This window comes from Ranitomeya imitator, chromosome 6 (genome assembly GCF_032444005.1).
Source record: "Ranitomeya imitator isolate aRanImi1 chromosome 6, aRanImi1.pri, whole genome shotgun sequence".
NCBI lineage: Eukaryota > Metazoa > Chordata > Amphibia > Anura > Dendrobatidae > Ranitomeya > Ranitomeya imitator.
Window position 1 is genome coordinate 401,843,467 of NC_091287.1, and position 23,425 is coordinate 401,866,891.

Consider the following 23,425-nt stretch of genomic DNA (forward strand, 5'->3'; position numbering starts at 1 on the left):
ATACAAAAGTCAGAAGTACAATATATAGGATGATAAGGATCAGCACACTGGCTACCAGATAACACAATTATAAAGCAAGATGGGTATATATAGTACTAAATAGGCATAAGAATAAAGACCACTCTTTCAATATAGAAGTGGCAACTTATGAATTATAGGAAGAACACCACTCTAGCAAATAATCACCATAGTGGTCAAAGTAATAGCTTTCCGAAATTGTTATAGTTTATAACTGTAAAACTTGAAAGTCAGTCTTACTCATCATGAAGTACACCCAATCTGGTTTCCACACATGAAAAGAGCCCTAATGCACGCATCACGGGTTTGTTTTGTTGCTTCTTCGGGGAATTCGTGCAAACTACTAGACCGCGGTAGTGCACTTTCTTCTCCTTTAGGGTAGGATGACCTGATCTTTGCTATATTAAGCATATTGCATTTGAAATGCAGCGCTGGGCATAGCCATTGATTGGTCACTATGGTCAGACTATTATTTATCCCCTTTTAAGGGTCTTATACTGACCTGTGCTGCATATATCTATTCTTACACTAATCCACATTGATCGGTTCTTATTTACTACTTCTATGTACCCAATCTTATTGGACCTATCTGGTATTTTGTATTTTATGCTCGTCTGTTTGTTCTTTTTTGTATTCTACATTTTTTACTATTTGATCATTTATGGCTGTAATAATCACAAATAAAAATGTAGATTATTAAACCAACATACTCCGCAACTTTCTTCTGGTTTGAATATTATGGATTGGACTGGTTTTCTCTTCTAATTGTGACTGTTTGGCACCTTGTGGTGCATTGTCCCATTTGTCAATTATGGTACTGGGTTTTTTCTTTCTACTCTCAGATTATGGAGCAAAAACTTGGTGACAGATTCTCTTTTATTCTAGGGCCAGTAGTATCAGTATGATAGTCTTGAGCCTTTTCATACAAAGGGACTTTGCTGGCCTCATGGCTCATGGAAGAATTCGGCGTTTGTTGCCCTTAACCCTATAAGTAAATATCATAGACATCAGGCTGGGACGAAGTCTGCAGCAACATCACAAATAAATCTTACTATTAATTAATTATTTATTTTATTATTATTGTTATTATTATTATAATACATTTTATAGCGCCATTTATTCCATGGCGCTTTACATGTGAATACGGGGCAAATATAGAAAAATACAATTATTTTGTCTTTTCTAATTTGTTTCATTAGTCTTTATATTTATATCTACATATGAAATCTGGTTATTGTAGAAGTTGAGCAAAAAGATCTGCAGGTCCCTGGTGACCAAAGCGCTGGGACCTCCATGACCCTGCTGTGGCATCCCTGGCGCATCTACTGATTGGTATGCCCCCGCAACATCATGTGTGTGTGGTGCTGTATGCAAAGATGCCACGGGGCCTATTAATCATATTAATCAGAAGAGGTGTTGGGTATGCTGCAGATAGTAGGAAATTTGCAGTGCGTTTGTCCAGTGGCCACAGCTACCAGTGTGGTCATGGAACTAAGGCCCTCAGATTCTTTTTTTCTCAACTGTAGTTATTGGCATTATGTGTAAAGAGGCTGTTCGGGACTACTAGATTGATGACTTGGCATGCCCAGCAATCACCTGAATAGGAGGTAAACTACAGTTCTCATCAGTGGCTGCTAAACTATATACGGACCCGCACTGTTACATCCAGATCTGCGGGAGTTGATCGGTGGTGGTGCAAGGTCAACAATATGGTAATGCCAGACAACACCTTTAACTGTAATACCAATACCTGTGCCCCTATCGATCTCATATTGATAACCCACAGTATCTGTGAAAAGATCATCAATATTGTAATCATGGACAACCCACTTAAGATTTCTCTTATTTCATAGTTCCTATTTCATGATTTTCAGCTCTGGGTTCTTCTGTTGACTTAAATTACTTTTCATCGCTCCTTTTTTTTTTAGGATGGGGCAACTCCACTGTTTCTTGCAGCCCAGGGAGGCTTTGTGGATGTAGTTCGATTATTGCTAACATATGGAGCAAAGGCAAATCAACCACGACAGGTGACTGTATTCCTCCAGTTCTTCGTGCCTCCGCCGTAGCCTGTATAACCTGCTTAGACTGTGTGCTCATCATCTCCACTCTTCCAGGTTTAATGTTTGACAAAGAAAGCAGTGACACAGTCCGTGTGAGCTACATAGTAACGATGGATTTATGATCCAGTTCCAAGAATAGATACTTATGCTGATCATAAATGTTCTCATAAATTCCAAGAGTAGATTGTTCATGCTGATCATATCTAGGGCAGCAGTCCACTATAAGTGGACCTCCACCGCCTAATCAATTATGGATTTTACCCAATGTTAAAAGTAACTGTAACTAAAATTGTCTTTTCCTAAGTTTTTGTACAAATCAAGAAATAGTGCTTGGTCAGGAAACATAATTTTACTCTGTAAGAAGACGATTGATAAATTAATTGTCTGAATTAAAGGAATTTTCCAGGGTTGACATTCCCCTATCCCCGTCTACAGCTTGTTTTAAAAAGACAAATTGTGCATTACTCTGAGCTGAATTTCTGCCATTATCTCGACAGCGCTGCAGCTAGTCATTGAGTTCAGAACTTGGGCAGAGCCACTGAACTCAGTTATTGGCTACAGCTCTGACAATATGACGTCAGCGCTGCAGACAATAAGGGCAGAGACTCAGCACTGGACCGTGGAAGGCTGAGTAACATCATCCCTCAATCAGAACTGCCCTGCTAACTACAGACCTGACTCGAATCTCCCCTTCATCTCAAACCTCCTGGAATGCTTGGCCTACTCTCGTCTAATTGTTTTGATCCTCTACAATCCAGCTTCCACTTTTTACACTTTACAGAAACCGCCCTCACTAAAGTCTCTAATGGTGTACCAAAAGCAAAATCTAATGACCACTACACCCTGCTGATTCTCCTGGATCTCTCTGCAGCTGACACTGTGGATCACCAGCTTTTCCACACTACGCTCCGCTCTGTCAGACTCAAGCATACTGCTCTCTCTTGGTTCACTTCCTACCTCTCCGACAGCTCCTTCATTTTATCATTATTGTTGGAATTCCTCATTGGTGCTCAGTCCTTTCCCCTCCTCTTCTCTCTATACACTGCCCCTATTCGACAAACCATCAGCAGATTTGGGTTCCAGTATCAAACCTATGCTGATAATGGAGCGCCCCCAGACGTAGGGCCGCGGTTACTCGGTACCGGTCCTCTCTGGCCCAGTTCTGGGGATGTCACGGTGGCTGGACCCGGTCCGTGACCCTGCTAAGGGGCGTCCAATAAAAGAGATGATGAAAGTCAGCTAAGGTTTCGTGACGCCACCTGTGATATTCGGTCAGGGTGACCGACGCTGCTTGGGGTCCACTGGGGTGGTGTTATGGCAGCTAGATGGCATACCTTCCCACAGGTGAAGTATGTCCCCAGGGCTTCCCAGTAGTGTAGGTGGAGATGGTGTGAGGTGCAGTCAATAACGAGGACACAGGGTTGCAGTCTCTTTACCTTTTACTGAAGGCTTCAGGATCCTCAATCCAGAGCACTGTTAACAGGGCTGTCTGAGACTGGCCGGTCCGAAGGCACATCCAGAGTTCCCTTTGCAGGTGGAAATCGTTGCCTACCACTAGCGCCTGTGTGTTGTAGTGCTTCCCTGCTGAGCATTCGGGATAGTCCTCACAACTTCTGTTCTCGTTCTTTCTCGTTCTTTCTATTCTCCGTCCCCCAAGTTTGTTATGGCTAGGATGCACCCGTTTGACGGGAAGGCTCGGAGCTATTCTGGGACCCTAGAGACGCCCCTCTCCACGGTTGCCCCCTATGTCTGCTTAGGTGATGTAAGGTAGACAGCCAACCTATAATTAACTGTCCTGCGGTATTTGAAGTAAGGCATAAAGTCAGTTACTTCCTCGGTATTCCGGTCACCGGCTACGCGCCTCAGTAAGATGTTGCCGTTCTCGGGGCATGACTCCTACTGGCTCTCCTTTGTGCTTGATCTCGTTTCTCACGTCCACAATATCCTTCGCTTCGTGTCCTTTCTTTAGATGCCGCCGCAAGGTAGTGCAGGTGCGGCTCTGTAACGATCTGTCCTTGTAGCTAAGTCTCTGCCAGGTTCCCACGCCTGACAGGGACTCCCCTGAAGTCTCCCCCCGCAACACCCCCTGCCACGGGATGTTGCCTGGGCAAAACCTAGTCAGCTTCTGTCCTAACTTCCTATCCAACTCCTAGTTTTACCAGTGTGAAGAGTGGCCTAATAAATAAAACCTTTTGCTCCCCCTAGTGGCCGGAGTGTGAAGTATAATGTGTGCTTGTGACACCTGGTCAGATGAACTCCTTTAGTGCCATCAGACGTACCATCACTCCCCTTAGTGGCAGAGCGACATTACTGCAACGACCAGGTCTCTAGGGCGCTGCAATAACACCCAATTATACACTTCTACTCCTGACATCACCCCCACCTTAATGCAAAATACCAGTGATTGCCTGTCTGCTGTCTCTAACATCACATCCTCTTTCTGTTTGCATCTGAATCTGTCAAAAACTGAACTTCTTGTATTTCCCCACTCTACTAACTCTACTAGCCTACCTAAGCCTGAGATTTCCATTTCCGTGTCTGGTTCTACCATAACTCCCAAACAACATACTTGCTGTCATGGGGTTATATTTGATTCAAATATTTAATTCATTCCCTATATCCGATCACTCGCTCGCTCATGTCACCTGCGCCTCAAAAACATCTCTAGAATTTGACCTTTCCTTACCTTTGACTCTGCAATAACTCTTAGGCTGTGTGCACACGATGCGGATTTGCTGCGGATCCACAGTGGATTTTTCCGCACAGAAACGCTGCAGTTCCGCACAGTGATTTACAGTACAATGTAAATTAATTGGAAACAAAAAAAGCTGTGATAATGGTGTGGAAGAATCTGCATGAAAACCGCTGCGGATCAAAAGAAGTAGCATGCTACTCCTTTTGTGCGGAACTGCAGCGTTTATGACCCCTTCCATAATAGAAATCCACAGGGGTAAAAACAGCAAAAAGTCCGCACAAAATCCACATGAATTCCGCATCAAAACCGCACAAAATCCACGGCAACTTCGCGGCAAATCCGCACCTGCGGTTTCTGCCAGGAGATGCGGATTTTGTGTGGAAAATTCTGCACCCCAATCCGCAACGTGTGCACATAGCCTTACTGTCGCTCTTATTCATTCTCACCTGGACTACTACAATGCTCTACTAAACTGTCCCCTCTCCAGTCTATCCTGAATGCAGCAGCCAGGATCTATTTCTGTCCAACCGCTACACTGATGCCACCACTCTGTGCCAGTCTTTGTAATGGACTCACATCCGCTACATCGTCCAGTATATATGTATAACTCCCGCAAAGAGTTCCACACCATGTTACATCTCCTTCTTCATCTCTGTCCACCAGCCAACCCAGCCTCTCCATTCTGCCAATGACCTAAGACTAACATCCTCTATAATCCCAGCTGCCCACTTCATCTGCAGAACTTCCCTCATGCTGCCCCAGTTCTCTGGAATGTACTACCCCAGACAATCCAGTTAATTCTCAGTATCCACAGGTTCAAGCATGCCCTAAAAACACGTTTGATTAGACTGGTCTATCACCTCACCTCATTAATCTAACTATTCCCTGTTCTGCCTTCCATGCACTTAATAGCACTCTGTATCTGTGCCTATACACACACTGGCTGGTGACTGGTTCATACAGCGTTATTTGAATGCCGCTATTTATTAGATTGATGGCCGGACCAAACAGAACAAGCACTTTATTTTTACCCTATTTCCTCCTAGATTGTAGTGTCCGTGTGACACAAAATTCCAGGATGCACTAGTCTCTTCAGTAGATCAGATGAGACACGCCGATACAAGCCGATGGGTTTGCAAAAAAATCTGACCTCATACGGATCATCTGTGTAGCATCTGATTTTTTTATGGATATATTGTCATTATTAAGCTAGGAAACTGGATTGGATGTCTCACGGTTGTAAAATGCGGACACGTATGCCATATGGATGATGATAATGATGAAAATTCTCCATGTTTTCTGCATGAAAAGCGGCCGAGTGTTCATATGCTTGCCTAACCCTGGCTTTATCCAACATTGGGATGTGCAACTGCCAAAACCATGTCTGATTGTGGCGAATTCAGTTTTCAAATACAGTGTTAATTGGCTACAAGGTTTTACCACATTTTTATGGGTAACCATATGATTTCTTATTATAACCATGTGGCCACAGCATCGTACGTGTGGTCTCACGCTACTTGCGAAACCATTCAACCATTGTAATTATTTGTGCGCTGTTTTAGCTGCTTATGGAACTCACAACTCCTCGTCTGACTCCAGGCTTCATAATCATATACAGTGGGGCAAAAAAGTATTTAGTCAGTCAGCAATAGTGCAAGTTCCACCACTTAAAAAGATGAGAGGCGTCTGTAATTTACATCATAGGCAGACCTCAACTATGGGAGACAAACTGAGAAAAAAAAATACAGAAAATCACATTGTCTGTTTTTTTATCATTTTTTTTGCATTTTATGGTGGAAAATAAGTATTTGGTCAGAAACAAACAATCAAGATTTCTGGCTCTCACAGACCTGTAACTTCTTCTTTAAGAGTCCCCTCTTTCCTCCACTCATTACCTGTAGTAATGGCACCTGTTTAAACTTGTTATCAGTATAAAAAGACACCTGTGCACACCCTCAAACAGTCTGACTCCAAACTCCACTATGGTGAAGACCAAAGAGCTGTCAAAGGACACCAGAAACAAAATTGTAGCCCTGCACCAGGCTGGGAAGACTGAATCTGCAATAGCCAACCAGCTTGGAGTGAAGAAATCTACTGTGGGAGCAATAATTAGAAAATGGAAGACATACAAGACCACTGATAATCTCCCTCGATCTGGGGCTCCACGCAAAATCCCACCCCGTGGGGTCAGAAGGATCACAAGAACGGTGAGCAATAATCCCAAAACCACCCGGAGGGACCTAGTGAATGAACTGCAGAGAGCTGGGACCAATGTAACAAGGCCTACCATAAGTAACACACTATGCCACCATGGACTCAGATCCTGCAGTGCCAGACGTGTCCCACTGCTTAAGCCAGTACATGTCCGGGCCCGTCTGAAGTTTGCTAGAGAGCATTTGGATGATCCAGAGGAGTTTTGGGAGAATGTCCTATGGTCTGATGAAACCAAACTGGAACTGTTTGGGAGAAACACAACTTGTCGTGTTTGGAGGAAAAAGAATACTGAGTTGCATCCATCAAACACCATACCTACTGTAAAGCATGGTGGTGGAAACATCATGCTTTGGGGCTGTTTCTCTGCAAAGGGGCCAGGACGACTGATCCGGGTACATGAAAGAATGAATGGGGCCATGTATCGTGAGATTTTGAGTGCAAACCTCCTTCCATCAGCAAGGGCATTGAAGATTAAACGTGGCTGGGTCTTTCAACATGACAATGATCCAAAGCACACCGCCAGGGCAACGAAGGAGTGGCTTTGTAAGAAGCATTTCAAGGTCCTGGAGTGGCCTAGCCAGTCTCCAGATCTCAACCCTATAGAAAACCTTTGGAGGGAGTTGAAAGTCCGTGTTGCCAAGCGAAAAGCCAAAAACATCACTGCTCTAGAGGAGATCTGCATGGAGGAATGGGCCAACATACCAACAACAGTGTGTGGCAACCTTGTGAAGACTTACAGAAAACGTTTGACCTCTGTCATTGCCAACAAAGGATATATTACAAAGTATTGAGATGAAATTTTGTTTCTGACCAAATACTTATTTTCCACCATAATATGCAAATAAAATGTTAAAAAAACAGACAATGTGATTTTCTGGATTTTTTTTTCTCAGTTTGTCTCCCATAGTTGAGGTCTACCTATGATGTAAATTACAGACGCCTCTCATCTTTTTAAGTGGTGGAACTTGCACTATTGCTGACTGACTAAATACTTTTTTGCCCCACTGTACTTCATATCTCTTCATTTTTTTTTCATCTAAAAGCCCCCAATTTGTACCCCCTCTCCCCTTCTCCGTAAACCTGCCAATTGCCTATGAGTTTCCATGAGTTTTTCTGTAATCAGAAATGCGCAGATATATCCTAAATCCTGCCCTCCTGCTGTATATTGCAATCATATAATGCAACAATATATTTCTGTTCTGCATTTCAAATTTTATTTTCTAGTTTTGTAGAAAATACTATGGCTAGATGTTACATAGATGTAAGCAGAATCTCCCTTTGCCCAGCATAATACAGACTCTTGAAAATGTTTTATTTTTTATTTTTTGGCCGTTTCATTTTGATTGTTGTGATTCTCCTCTGTCAAAAGTCCACATGGGCCCTAAAAATCAGATAGCGAGCTCGCCCAAGGCTACAAAAAATGATCATTAAGTCAATATCGCCCTCTGCTGGTTGTTTTAAAGTAGTACGTGACAAAAAATTTCAGAATCAACGCACAATCACACATCAATCAAGACGATAGTGAATATATTTGCATTGTTGGCGATCCCCTGTATCTGGGCTGGTAAATTGCTAAATAAAAGGAGAATCTGTTATCTGTGATGTTAATGAGATGCAGGCAGAATATGCCCTAAAATTACTTATAAAGAATGACAGCTCCTCCATGTGTACGTTTTGCAGCTCATTAATATCTTTGCACCCTTTCTGTCGAACAAATTAACTAAAAGTCTGGCAGCTAATTCCTTCAAAGACTTGAGTTTTCAGTTGTGCAAGCGTCTCTGCAGACACAAGGTGCCACCCAGTGAGGTCCTCCTGGCACAGCTTAAAGTCCCTGCTTGGAGTAATGGAATAGAGTTAGAAGAAAAAGCCATATTCTCCTTATAGAATTGTTATAAGAGACTCTACATATTGCAACACACGTAATGTAGAATTTCTATAACCTGACGCAACTTTCTTTCCATGCAGGATGGAACGACCGCGCTCTGGATAACGGCCCAGCTGGGGTACAGTGAGGTGGTGAGGGTCCTTCTGCTGAGAGGAGCCGACCGTGATGCTCTGCGAACAGTAAGACCACAGTGACTTATCAGTAATGAAGTCTCCAAGTGGCTGTTAGTTTGCAGAATTCTTATGGGTGCAGCAGAGTTCTTGGCCATAAACACATTTTTAATATGACCCAATGCGAAATAAAAATAAAGGAATATATAGTTTGTATGTTTTTTCCCCCAAAATTGCTCAGCTTAAATAAGTCCCATTAAGGTTTATGTAACTGTGTGATACGCTGTAGGGGGGATTTATTACCTCTCTTACACCAATAAATTTGCGACAAAAAGTCACAAAAATTTTAGAAAATGGAGTTGTAAACAACTTTTTTGCATCTTTTTGTCCTTTTGTACATGTCATGGCACTTTTTCGAAAAGCAGCAATAGCTTAGTAAAATGGGAGACACCTACCAGCACGCAACAACGTTACTATAATTTATGCCATGTCAGATGTATTCTACAACCCACATAGACTTGTACATAATCAGTTAGAATGGGTTTCCTATAAACTACTTATAAACTGCCACAGGTACTAATATTGTCATTACTACCGCTGTTACTTCTACTACTACTCCTACTATTGTTGGTACTACAACTCCTAATTCAACTGCAACTGCTACTACTACCACTACTACTACTACTATTAATACAACCGCTATTACTGCTACTAATACTACTGCATTAACTGCAGCTATTACTTCTACTACTAGTACAACTCCTACTACTACTATTACTACAACCGCTACTACTACTACTACTGCTACCACTACTATTATTACAACCGCTACTACTACTGCTACCACTACTACTATTACAACAACTGCTAATACTACTGCTACCACTACTATTATTACTACAACCGCTAATACTACTACTACTGCTACCACTACTACTATTACAACAACTGCTAATACTACTGCTACCGCTACTACTATTACTACAACCGCTAATACTACTACTACCACTACTACTATTACTACAACCGCTATTACTGATACTAATACTACTGCATTAACTGCAGCTACTACTTCTACTACTAGTACAACTCCTACTACTACTATTACTACAACCGCTACTACTACTACTACTGCTACCACAACTATTATTACAACCGCTACTACTACTGCTACCACTACTACTATTACAACAACTGCTAATACTACTGCTACCACTACTACTATTACAACAACTGCTAATACTACTGCTACCACTACTGCTATTACTACAACCGCTAATACTATTACTACTGCTACCACTACTACTATTACAACCACTACTACTATTACTACAACCGCTATTACTGATACTAATACTACTGCATTAACTGCAGCTACTACTTCTACTACTAGTACAACTCCTACTACTACTATTACTACAACCGCTACTACTACTACTGCTACCACTACTATTATTACAACCGCTACTACTACTGCTACCACTACTACTATTACAACAACTGCTAATACTACTGCTACCACTTCTACTATTACTACAACCGCTAATACTACTACTACTGCTACCACTACTACTATTACAACCACTACTACTATTACTACAACCGCTATTACTGATACTAATACTACTGCATTAACTGCAGCTACTACTTCTACTACTAGTACAACTCCTACTACTACTATTACTACAACAGCTACTACTACTGCTACCACTACTACAACAACCGCTAATACTACTGCTACCACTACTATTATTACAACCACTACTACTACTGCTACCACTACTTTTATTACTACAACCACTATTACTGCTACTAATACTACTGCATTAACTGCAGCTACTACTTCTACTACTAGTACAACTACTACTACTACTACTACAACCGCTACTACCACTATTACTACAACCGCTAATACTACTACTACTGCTACCACTACTACTATTACTACAACCGCTAATACTGCTACTAATAGTACTGCATTAACTGCAGCTACTACTTCTACTACTAGTACAACTCCTACTACTACTATTACTACAACCGCTACTACTACTGCTACCACTACTACTATTACAACAACCGCTAATACTACTGCTACCACTACTATTATTACAAGCACTACTACTACTGCTACCACTACTATTATTACTACAACCGCTATTACTGCTACTAATACTACTGTATTAACTGCAGCTACTACTTCTACTACTAGAACAACTACTAGTACTACTACAACCGCTACTACCACTATTACTACAACCGCTAATACTACTTCTACTGCTACCACTACTATTATTACAACCGCTAATACTACCGCTACCACTACTACTATTACTACAACCGCTATTACTACTACTGCTACCACTACTGCTATTACTACAACCGCTATTACTACTACTGCTGCCACTACTGCTATTACTACAACTGCTAATACTACTACTGTTACCACTACTACTATTACTACAACCGCTAATACTACCGCTACCACTACTACTATTACTACAACCGCTATTACTACTACTGCTACCACTACTGCTATTACTACAACCGCTATTACTACTACTGCTACCACTTCTGCTATTACTACAACTGCTAATACTGCTACTGTTACCACTACTACTATTACTACAACCGCTAATACTACCGCTACCACTACTACTATTACTACAACCGCTATTACTACTACTGCTACCACTACTGCTATTACTACAACCGCTATTACTACTACTGCTACCACTACTGCTATTACTACAACTGCTAATACTACTACTGTTACCACTACTACTATTACTACAACCGCTAATACTACCGCTGCCACTACTACTATTACTACAACCGCTATTACTACTACTGCTACCACTACTGCTATTACTACAACCGCTATTACTACTACTGCTACCACTACTGCTATTACTACAACTGCTAATACTACTACTGTTACCACTACTACTATTACTACAACCGCTAATACTACTGCTACCACTACTACTATTACTACAACCGCTATTACTACTACTGCTACCACTACTGCTATTACTACAACCGCTATTACTACTACTGCTACCACTACTGCTATTACTACAACTGCTAATACTACTACTGTTACCACTACTACTATTACTACAACTGCTAATACTACTACTATTACTACAACCGCTAAGGCTACTTTCACACTTGCGCCGCTACAGGCCCGTCGCTATGCGTCGGGCTGACGTACCGACGTACGTTGTGAAATAAATGAACAAGGGGGGCAGCAGATGCAGTTTTTCATCGCATCCGCTACCCCATTGTAATGTCCGGGAAGGAGGGGGTGGAGTTTCGACCGCGCATACGCGGTCGAAAATGGCGGTCGCGACGCACAAGAAAACGCTACATGGAACGTTTTTTGTGCTGACGGTCCGCCAAAACACGACGCATCCATCGCACGACGGATGCGACGTGTGGCCATTCGTCGCAATGTGTTGCTAATGCAAGTCTATGGAGAAAAAAACGCATCCTGTGGGCAACTTTGCAGGATGCATTTTTTCTCCAAAACAACGCATTGCGACGGACGTCACACGACGCCAGTGTGAAAGTAGCCTAATACTACTACTGCTACGACTACTACTATTACTACAACCACTAATATTACTGCTACCACTACTACTATTACTACATCCGCTAATACTACTATTACTGCTACCACTACTACTATTACTACAACCGCTAATACTACTACTGTTACCACTACTACTATTACTACAACCACTAATACTACTACTGTTACCACTACTACTATTACTACAACTGCTAATACTACTACGGCTACTACCATTACTACTGCTACCACTACTACTATTACTACAACCGCTAATACTACTGCTACCACTTTTACTATTACTACAACCGCTAATACTACTACTGCTACCACTACTATTATTACTACAGCTGCTAATACTACTACTGCTACCACTACTACAACTGCTAGTACTACTGCTACCACTTCTACTATTACTACAACCACTAATACTACTGCTACTTCTACTACTATTACTACAGCTGCTAATACTACTACTGCTACTACCACTACTACTGCTACCTCTACTACTATTACTACAACTGCTAATACTACTGCTACCACTTCTACTATTACTACAACTGCTAATACTACTGCTACCACTACTAACTATTACTGCAACCGCTAATACTACTACTACTATTACTGAAACCGCTAATACTACTACTGCTACCTCTACTACTATTACTACAACTGCTAATACTACTGCTACCACTACTACTATTACTACAACCGCTAATACAACTACTGCTACCTCTACTACTATTACTACAACTGCTAATACTACTGCTACCACTTCTACTATTACTACAACTGCTAATACTACTGCTACCACTACTACTATTATTGCAACCGCTAACACTACTACTACTATTACTGCAACCGCTAATACTACTACTACCACTACTACTATTACTACAACTGCTAATACTACTGCTACCACTTCTACTATTACTACAACTGCTAATACTACTGCTACCACTACTACTATTACTACAACAACCGCTAATACTATTACTGCTACCACTACTACTATTACTACAACTGCTAATACTACTGCTACCACTACTACTATTACTACAACAACCGCTAATACTATTACTGTTACCACTACTACTATTACTACAACTGCTAATACTACTGCTACCACTACTACTATTATTGCAACCGCTACTACTACTGCTACCACTACTACTATTACAACAACTGCTAATACTACTGCTACCACTTCTACTATTACTACAACAACCGCTAATACTATTACTGCTACCACTACTACTATTACTACAACTGCTAATACTACTGCTACCACTACTACTATTACTACAACAACCGCTAATACTATTACTGTTACCACTACTACTATTACTACAACTGCTAATACTACTGCTACCACTACTATTATTACAACCGCTACTACTACTGCTACCACTACTACTATTACAACAACTGCTAATACTACTGCTACCACTTCTACTATTACTACAACCGCTAATACTACTACTACTGCTACCACTACTACTATTACAACCACTACTACTATTACTACAACCGCTATTACTGATACTAATACTACTGCATTGACTGCAGCTACTACTTCTACTACTAGTACAACTCCTACTACTACTATTACTACAACAGCTACTACTACTGCTACCACTACTACAACAACCGCTAATACTACTGCTACCACTACTATTATTACAACCACTACTACTACTGCTACCACTACTTTTATTACTACAACCACTATTACTGCTACTAATACTACTGCATTAACTGCAGCTACTACTTCTACTACTAGTACAACTACTACTACTACTACTACAACCGCTACTACCACTATTACTACAACCGCTAATACTACTACTACTGCTACCACTACTACTATTACTACAACCGCTAATACTGCTACTAATAGTACTGCATTAACTGCAGCTACTACTTCTACTACTAGTACAACTCCTACTACTACTATTACTACAACCGCTACTACTACTGCTACCACTACTACTATTACAACAACCGCTAATACTACTGCTACCACTACTATTATTACAAGCACTACTACTACTGCTACCACTACTATTATTACTACAACCGCTATTACTGCTACTAATACTACTGTATTAACTGCAGCTACTACTTCTACTACTAGAACAACTACTAGTACTACTACAACCGCTACTACCACTATTACTACAACCGCTAATACTACTTCTACTGCTACCACTACTATTATTACAACCGCTAATACTACCGCTACCACTACTACTATTACTACAACCGCTATTACTACTACTGCTACCACTACTGCTATTACTACAACCGCTATTACTACTACTGCTGCCACTACTGCTATTACTACAACTGCTAATACTACTACTGTTACCACTACTACTATTACTACAACCGCTAATACTACCGCTACCACTACTACTATTACTACAACCGCTATTACTACTACTGCTACCACTACTGCTATTACTACAACCGCTATTACTACTACTGCTACCACTTCTGCTATTACTACAACTGCTAAAACTGCTACTGTTACCACTACTACTATTACTACAACCGCTAATACTACCGCTACCACTACTACTATTACTACAACCGCTATTACTACTACTGCTACCACTACTGCTATTACTACAACCGCTATTACTACTACTGCTACCACTACTGCTATTACTACAACTGCTAATACTACTACTGTTACCACTACTACTATTACTACAACCGCTAATACTACCGCTGCCACTACTACTATTACTACAACCGCTATTACTACTACTGCTACCACTACTGCTATTACTACAACCGCTATTACTACTACTGCTACCACTACTGCTATTACTACAACTGCTAATACTACTACTGTTACCACTACTACTATTACTACAACCGCTAATACTACTGCTACCACTACTACTATTACTACAACCGCTATTACTACTACTGCTACCACTACTGCTATTACTACAACCGCTATTACTACTACTGCTACCACTACTGCTATTACTACAACTGCTAATACTACTACTGTTACCACTACTACTATTACTACAACCGCTAATACTACTGCTACCACTACTACTATTACTACAACTGCTAATACTACTACTGTTACCACTACTACTATTACTACAACCGCTAATACTACTACTATTACTACAACCGCTAAGGCTACTTTCACACTTGCGCCGCTACAGGCCCGTCGCTATGCGTCGGGCTGACGTACCGACGTACGTTGTGAAATAAATGAACAACGGGGGCAGCAGATGCAGTTTTTCATCGCATCCGCTACCCCATTGTAATGTCCGGGGAGGAGGGGGTGGAGTTTCGACCGCGCATACGCGGTCGAAAATGGCGGTCGCGACGCACAAGAAAACGCTACATGGAACGTTTTTTGTGCTGACGGTCCGCCAAAATACGACGCATCCATCGCACGACGGATGCGACGTGTGGCCATTCGTCGCAATGTGTTGCTAATGCAAGTCTATGGAGAAAAAAACGCATCCTGTGGGCAACTTTGCAGGATGCATTTTTTCTCCAAAACAACGCATTGCGACGGACGTCACACGACGCCAGTGTGAAAGTAGCCTAATACTACTACTGCTACGACTACTACTATTACTACAACCACTAATATTACTGCTACCACTACTACTATTACTACATCCACTAATACTACTATTACTGCTACCACTACTACTATTACTACAACCGCTAATACTACTACTGTTACCACTACTACTATTACTACAACCACTAATACTACTACTGTTACCACTACTACTATTACTACAACTGCTAATACTACTACGGCTACTACCATAACTACTGCTACCACTACTACTATTACTACAACCGCTAATACTACTGCTACCACTTTTACTATTACTACAACCGCTAATACTACTACTGCTACCACTACTATTATTACTACAGCTGCTAATACTACTACTGCTACCACTACTACAACTGCTAGTACTACTGCTACCACTTCTACTATTACTACAACCACTAATACTACTGCTACTTCTACTACTATTACTACAGCTGCTAATACTACTACTGCTACCACTACTACAACCGCTAATACTACTGCTACCACTACTACTATTACTACAACCGCTATTACTACTACTGCTACCACTACTGCTATTACTACAACCGCTATTACTACTACTGCTACCACTACTGCTATTACTACAACTGCTAATACTACTACTGTTACCACTACTATTATTACTACAACCGCTAATACTACTGCTACCACTACTACTATTACTACAACTGCTAATACTACTACTGTTACCACTACTACTATTACTACAACCGCTAATACTACTACTATTACTACAACCGCTAAGGCTACTTTCACACTTGCGCCGCTACAGGCCCGTCGCTATGCGTCGGGCTGACGTACCGACGTACGTTGTGAAATAAATGAACAACGGGGGCAGCAGATGCAGTTTTTCATCGCATCCGCTACCCCATTGTAATGTCCGGGGAGGAGGGGGTGGAGTTTCAACCGTGCATACGCGGTCGAAAATGGCGGTCGCGACGCACAAGAAAACGCTACATGGAACGTTTTTTGTGCTGACGGTCCACCAAAATACGACGCATCCATCGCACGACGGATGCGACGTGTGGCCATTCGTCGCAATGTGTTGCTAATGCAAGTCTATGGAGAAAAAAACGCATCCTGTGGGCAACTTTGCAGGATGCATTTTTTCTCCAAAACAACGCATTGCGACGGACGTCACACGACGCCAGTGTGAAAGTAGCCTAATACTACTACTGCTACGACTACTACTATTACTACAACCACTAATATTACTGCTACCACTACTACTATTACTACATCCACTAATACTACTATTACTGCTACCACTACTACTATTACTACAACCGCTAATACTACTACTGTTACCACTACTACTATTACTACAACCACTAATACTACTACTGTTACCACTACTACTATTACTACAACTGCTAATACAACTACGGCTACTACCATTACTACTGCTACCACTACTACTATTACTACAACCGCTAATACTACTGCTACCACTTTTACTATTACTACAACCGCTAATACTACTACTGCTACCACTACTATTATTACTACAGCTGCTAATACTACTACTGCTACCACTACTACAACTGCTAGTACTACTGCTACCACTTCTACTATTACTACAACCACTAATACTACTGCTACTTCTACTACTATTACTACAGCTGCTAATACTACTACTGCTACTACCACTACTACTGCTACCTCTACTACTATTACTACAACTGCTAATACTACTGCTACCACTTCTACTATTACTACAACTGCTAATACTACTGCTACCACTACTAACTATTACTGCAACCGCTAATACTACTACTACTATTACTGAAACCGCTAATACTACTACTGCTACCTCTACTACTATTACTACAACTGCTAATACTACTGCTACCACTACTACTATTACTACAACCGCTAATACTACTACTGCTACCTCTACTACTATTACTACAACTGCTAATACTACTGCTACCACTTCTACTATTACTACAACTGCTAATACTACTGCTACCACTACTACTATTATTGCAACCGCTAACACTACTACTACTATTACTGCAACCGCTAATACTACTACTACCACTACTACTATTACTACAACTGCTAATACTACTGCTACCACTTCTACTATTACTACAACTGCTAATACTACTGCTACCACTACTACTATTACTACAACAACCGCTAATACTATTACTGCTACCACTACTACTATTACTACAACTGCTAATACTACTGCTACCACTACTACTATTACTACAACAACCGCTAATACTATTACTGTTACCACTACTACTATTACTACAACTGCTAATACTACTGCTACCACTACTACTATTATTGCAACCGCTAATACTACTACTACTATTACTGCAACCGCTAATACTACTACTGCTACCACTACTACTATTACTACAACTGCTAATACTACTGCTACCACTTCTACTATTACTACAACTGCTAATACTACTGCTACCACTACTACTATTACTACAACAACCGCTAATACTATTACTGCTACCACTACTACTATTACTACAACTGCTAATACTACTGCTACCACTACTACTATTACTACAACAACCGCTAATACTATTACTGTTACCACTACTACTATTACTACAACTGCTAATACTACTGCTACCACTTCTACTATTACTACAACCGCTAATACTACTACTACTGCTACCACTACTACTATTACTACTACTAATACTAGTACTACTACTGCACTAACTGCAAATACTACTGCTACTATTAGTACAACTGCTACAACTTCTGCTACTACAACCAACTGCTACTACTACTACCACTACTACTACAACTGCTAATACTGCTACTACTGCTACTATTACTACAACCACTATCTCTGCTACGAATGCTACTACTAGACTAATTGGAACTACTACTTTCACTATTAGGGCTCATACCCATATGTGTAAAAAAAACGTTCCGATACCAGGACCAAAAAAACGGACAAGTGTCATGCAAGTGTCAAGCGAGTACAATGCGATTTTCCTCACATAGCATCTGTATGACATCCGTATGACATGCGTATGCAATGTGTGTTTTCTCTGCAACTATTATTCTACAATCATTTACAGGACAATTTACAGTGTTCTATGCCACAGAATAGTAAGGTATCTGTAAAGGATGGCATACGGATGGTCCGTATGCCGTGTGATTTTTCTTCTTGCACCCTTTGACTTGTATTGGCGAGACACGTGGCAAATTGCAGCATGCTTCAATTTTTTTCTCAGTCCGATTTCAGCTGAGAAAAAAAATCGCAGATGAGATGTAACCCATTGAATAACACTGGTCAGAGTTCAATTCGATTTTTTATCGAATTGCACTCGTTCATTTATCTCCCCAGTAAATATGAGCCCTTAGTACAACTGTTACTACTACTAATTGCACTATTAGGCCGAAGTCACACTACAGCGAGATACGGCCGAGTGGGGCGCTCTTGGATGTGATCTAGTGCCACTTCCCCCATCTATCCTTTGGTAAGTGTTGTTCCTGCTGCATATTTGCACATTTTTGACCACTTGGTCAGAACATAGATATTTTTTTTTTTTTGGAACATACTTTCCCCTTTACCTCTCACTATGTATTATGTACTATTGGGGCATAGGTGGCGCTATTGATCTGGCACATCATCCGGTTTTAGTATCACTTTTTGGAATATATTTATATGACTTGATATGTTTTTGTAATAAAGCTTACTATTTTTTAACCCTAAATACTCCTGTTTCCTCCGATCTTCTATGTTTATATGGAGTGGGGTAACTTTGTTCCCTATGGCGTAACTATACGCAATATCTAAAGCATTATGTGGTTGTCTGGTACCCTGTTTATACATTATCAATAAGGTCTAATAAGTTATTGGGAATCAAGAGATAGACCCCCAGTAGTAAGTGATTTACTCCAAATGGGGCTGTCTTCTTGCTGTCCCTCAGGGCCAGGCTCAGAGTGCTCCACAGGTAAAATCCCTGGGGAGCCGTTGGCTCCCCAATCTGACACTGCACAGGAACCATTTTTTGGGGGGGACCTGGATCCACCAGAGGATCACCTGGTACTCTGGTGGGCCGCATAGAGACTGTACAAAGGTATATTCCTAGCTTCATGAAATACTAATTCCGTATCCTTTGTTATCCAATTCCTGGCAGGATGGCACCTCTGCTCTGTTTAAAGCGGCAGCTAAAGGATTCAATGACGTAATCGAAGAGCTACTCAAGTTTTCTCCCACACTTGGGGTCTTAAAGGTAAAAATCCACATAATTACAGGATATCACTGCACAAAGCATAGAGATTGGTGCTCTGAAATAATAATATCAGGAATGTGATACTTATGATTATTTCTAAAGCTAGAAATATGAAAATTAGCCCAGTTGTAATGCCAAGCACGCTGCCACAATCTATAAAAAGGTAGTGATACTGGAATCATGGAGGTGAAGCAGATTATTCCGGTCTACAATTTGCCAATTGTTACTTTAACATGAAATGGAATCTGTCAGCAGGATCACCCCTCCAGAACTGTCTATATGGGCATGTAGGTGAATTGATATCAGCAATAAAATATTTTATTCTAGAATTAATGAGATTTCTCTCAATATGTAAATGGGTTGTTAAGATCCATGGGCCGGACATAGATCTCCCCAAGAGTCTGTATCCAGAGATGAATGAAGGGGAGTGTTGCCAATGTGAGACATGTAGATCAGGAGACCAGAGAGCGGCCATTACACATCACACTGGTAACTCCCACTTCATGTAAGATAATCTCTGGAGGCAGATTCTCAGGGTTAGTGTGGCCCGTAGATCTGAACAGCTGATTACGTGTAAGAAAAACATGGATTTGACTGGAATAAGACATCAGATCACAGATATCAAGGTAACATTTAATTCAGCTTCCTATGATCTACATGTCCATATGGTTGGCAAAGAAAGGTTGATTCTAGAGACAGATTCATTTTACGGCGACTGCAGATGAGCATATGAAAAATCATCCAAGTTTCATCCAGAAAAAAGGATGATTCTTTAAAAATTTTTCATTTTGTGTCTGTTTTTAAAGTCCATGTGATATCTATGTGAGATCCATTTTCACACCACTACATTAAAAAATGTACATGATCAAATACAGTTTCCTAAGGTTATGAAAGAAATGAAATCGAATGCCACACGGATGGTCCATGTGGGATCCATTTTTTTTTATGTACTCCTAGACTTAAATGTTCAACCTATAATGAGAATAACAAAAAATAAGGGTACTCCATAGTGCAGAAAACCTCAATAGGTCGGGGTCACACTTGAGAGTGTAATGCGAGAAACTCGCACCTCAATAGCCGACACTGTCGCCGGCACTCAGGACCAGAGCGTTCAGCTGCATAGAAATACATGCAACCGCACGCACCGGTCCTGAGTGCCGGCGGCAGTGTCGGGTATTGATGCGAGAGACTCACGCGAGTTTCTCGCATTGCACTCGCAATTGTGACCCCGGCCATAAACTGGAGATGATGAGGGCTGACAGAAAGGTCATATGGTAGTGCGCTCACGTTGGATAGATGTGTAAATACCAGGCACAACCCTCTTTCAAATCCAGAGATTGAAGAATCAGATGCAGCTTCTCCAAAGTGATGGTCCAGTCCAGGAATCACCATGTATCAGAAAAAAATGTTTAAAAAATTGAGATAAAAAGGGGGTGATAAAAGTGCCGCTGAGTGGGACAGGTAGGTAATGTTGCTATTATCACTCCCTTTTTTATCTAAATTTTTGAAATTAAAAATTCTTATAAACTTGAATGGGTGAGTCTCATCCGAGACTCAATAGAAAGTAGTGCATGCTGCGATTCTTTTTTCACAGCCAGAGAAAAAAAATCATTCTTCTGAACAGCCCTTTGAATATAGTAACTTGGATCAGTGTGCTGTCCGTGTGCTGTCCGATTCAATATCGGATTGCACAAATCCGATTTCTTGCCCTTAAACAGAACTTTAATTTTAATAATGCATGCTCAGATAGATGGCTGTCAGATATATCTGTCAAGGTTCAACTCAAGTGGAAACAGATCAGACAAGAAAAAACTCAATACTTTATGCCACATGTTACAGCTGTAGTTATTATTTATTGTAAATTAATATTTTGACTTGGCAGGAAGAACTAGTATTAAATTGATTACTTTACTACTTATGTGATTTTAAAATCTATCTTCCCCAGAATGGATCCACAGCTCTCCATGCTGCAGTTCTAGGTGGGAACCTGAAATCAATTTCTCTTCTTTTAGAAGCTGGAGCCAACCCTGCAATTAGAAATAAAGTGAGTAAATATTAACATTGATTTAAATACATTACTTAATGGATCTGATTTATGACACTCAGCATTCTACTGATCAGCCGGTTCGTAAAAGACAAAGGGAAAAGACAAAAGAGTAGTCAGGTAATAGTCTGAGGTTAGAGTGTCAAGAAGGGAGCAGATCAAGACAAAGGGGTAAATCAAACGAATGGTCAAAAAGATAAATCCATGAATGGCAACGGAGATCAGAATACAACTCAGAGTACATGTAGACCATGTACCGGGTGGGCTCTACAAGATACAGCAAAACCATGAACAAGGAAAGCGACCACACATCAAGCTTGCCAAAGGAACATTTTAGTAACAAATTTGGATAAATGCTTTTCCAATAACAATAGAACGATCCCAAATAGATTTACATACACCCAGTCAATACTGACTAGGACCACTGTGTTGCACAACTCAGAAGACTCAAGTGTAGTCACTGCGTTGCTATAATTTCCCTAACAGAACCCTGCCCAGTATAGTGGCCGAGAAGTTTATCTAGGATACAGGAGTAATCAAATGGTTGTCAAGAATGACCTATTGGTGGTGCAACACAGCAGTTCACAAACTTAACAGAAAAACTCTAAATCTCTTTTTGCTCCCATCCCATAGGTAATCCACCTAAGAAGTGTTCGATATGGCGTTATGTACACTTTTCCACAGCTGTAGTCCCTTTCAGATACGGTTACCTCCGAGAGCTGAGTATGTTTGGCACTGAAACAATCTGCTATAATTGCCTAAGTTTGGCACCAAACTAACTACGTTTGCTTGCACACTAACCAACACTCCCACCATGATCACTGTGGGGGGGCCTGAACTTAGCATCTACCAACCTAGATCTGGTCTCCGTAATGATGCAAATTTACGTCCATCCGACAGCTGCATTGTCGAGAGAAAAGTAACAGTTCACCCACCGATGCCTGATGCCATCGCTGACTTGCATAAGGGCCTTCAAGATGCGTCAC

General features: G+C 40.9%; 1 protein-coding gene across 4 annotated transcripts in view; it reads left to right on the top strand.

Annotated features, from left to right (window-relative positions):
- Nucleotides 1-23,425, top strand: part of ANKRD29 (ankyrin repeat domain 29) — a 119,043-nt gene that overhangs the window by 85,062 nt on the left and 10,556 nt on the right. For 2 of the 4 annotated variants that reach the window (XR_011314094.1, XM_069731216.1), the window contains exons 6-10: nt 1,947-2,045; nt 8,953-9,051; nt 20,300-20,395; nt 22,341-22,439; nt 23,073-23,162. Coding sequence is in view for 3 of the 4 variants with exons in the window: in XM_069731216.1 (XP_069587317.1) it covers nt 1,947-2,045; nt 8,953-9,051; nt 20,300-20,395; nt 22,341-22,439; nt 23,073-23,129 (450 nt within the window). In the remaining variant the exon portion in view is untranslated. The remainder of the gene's footprint in view (nt 1-1,946; nt 2,046-8,952; nt 9,052-20,299; nt 20,396-22,340; nt 22,440-23,072; nt 23,163-23,425) is intronic. The other 2 variants (XM_069731214.1, XM_069731215.1) reach the window with 1 other exon arrangement.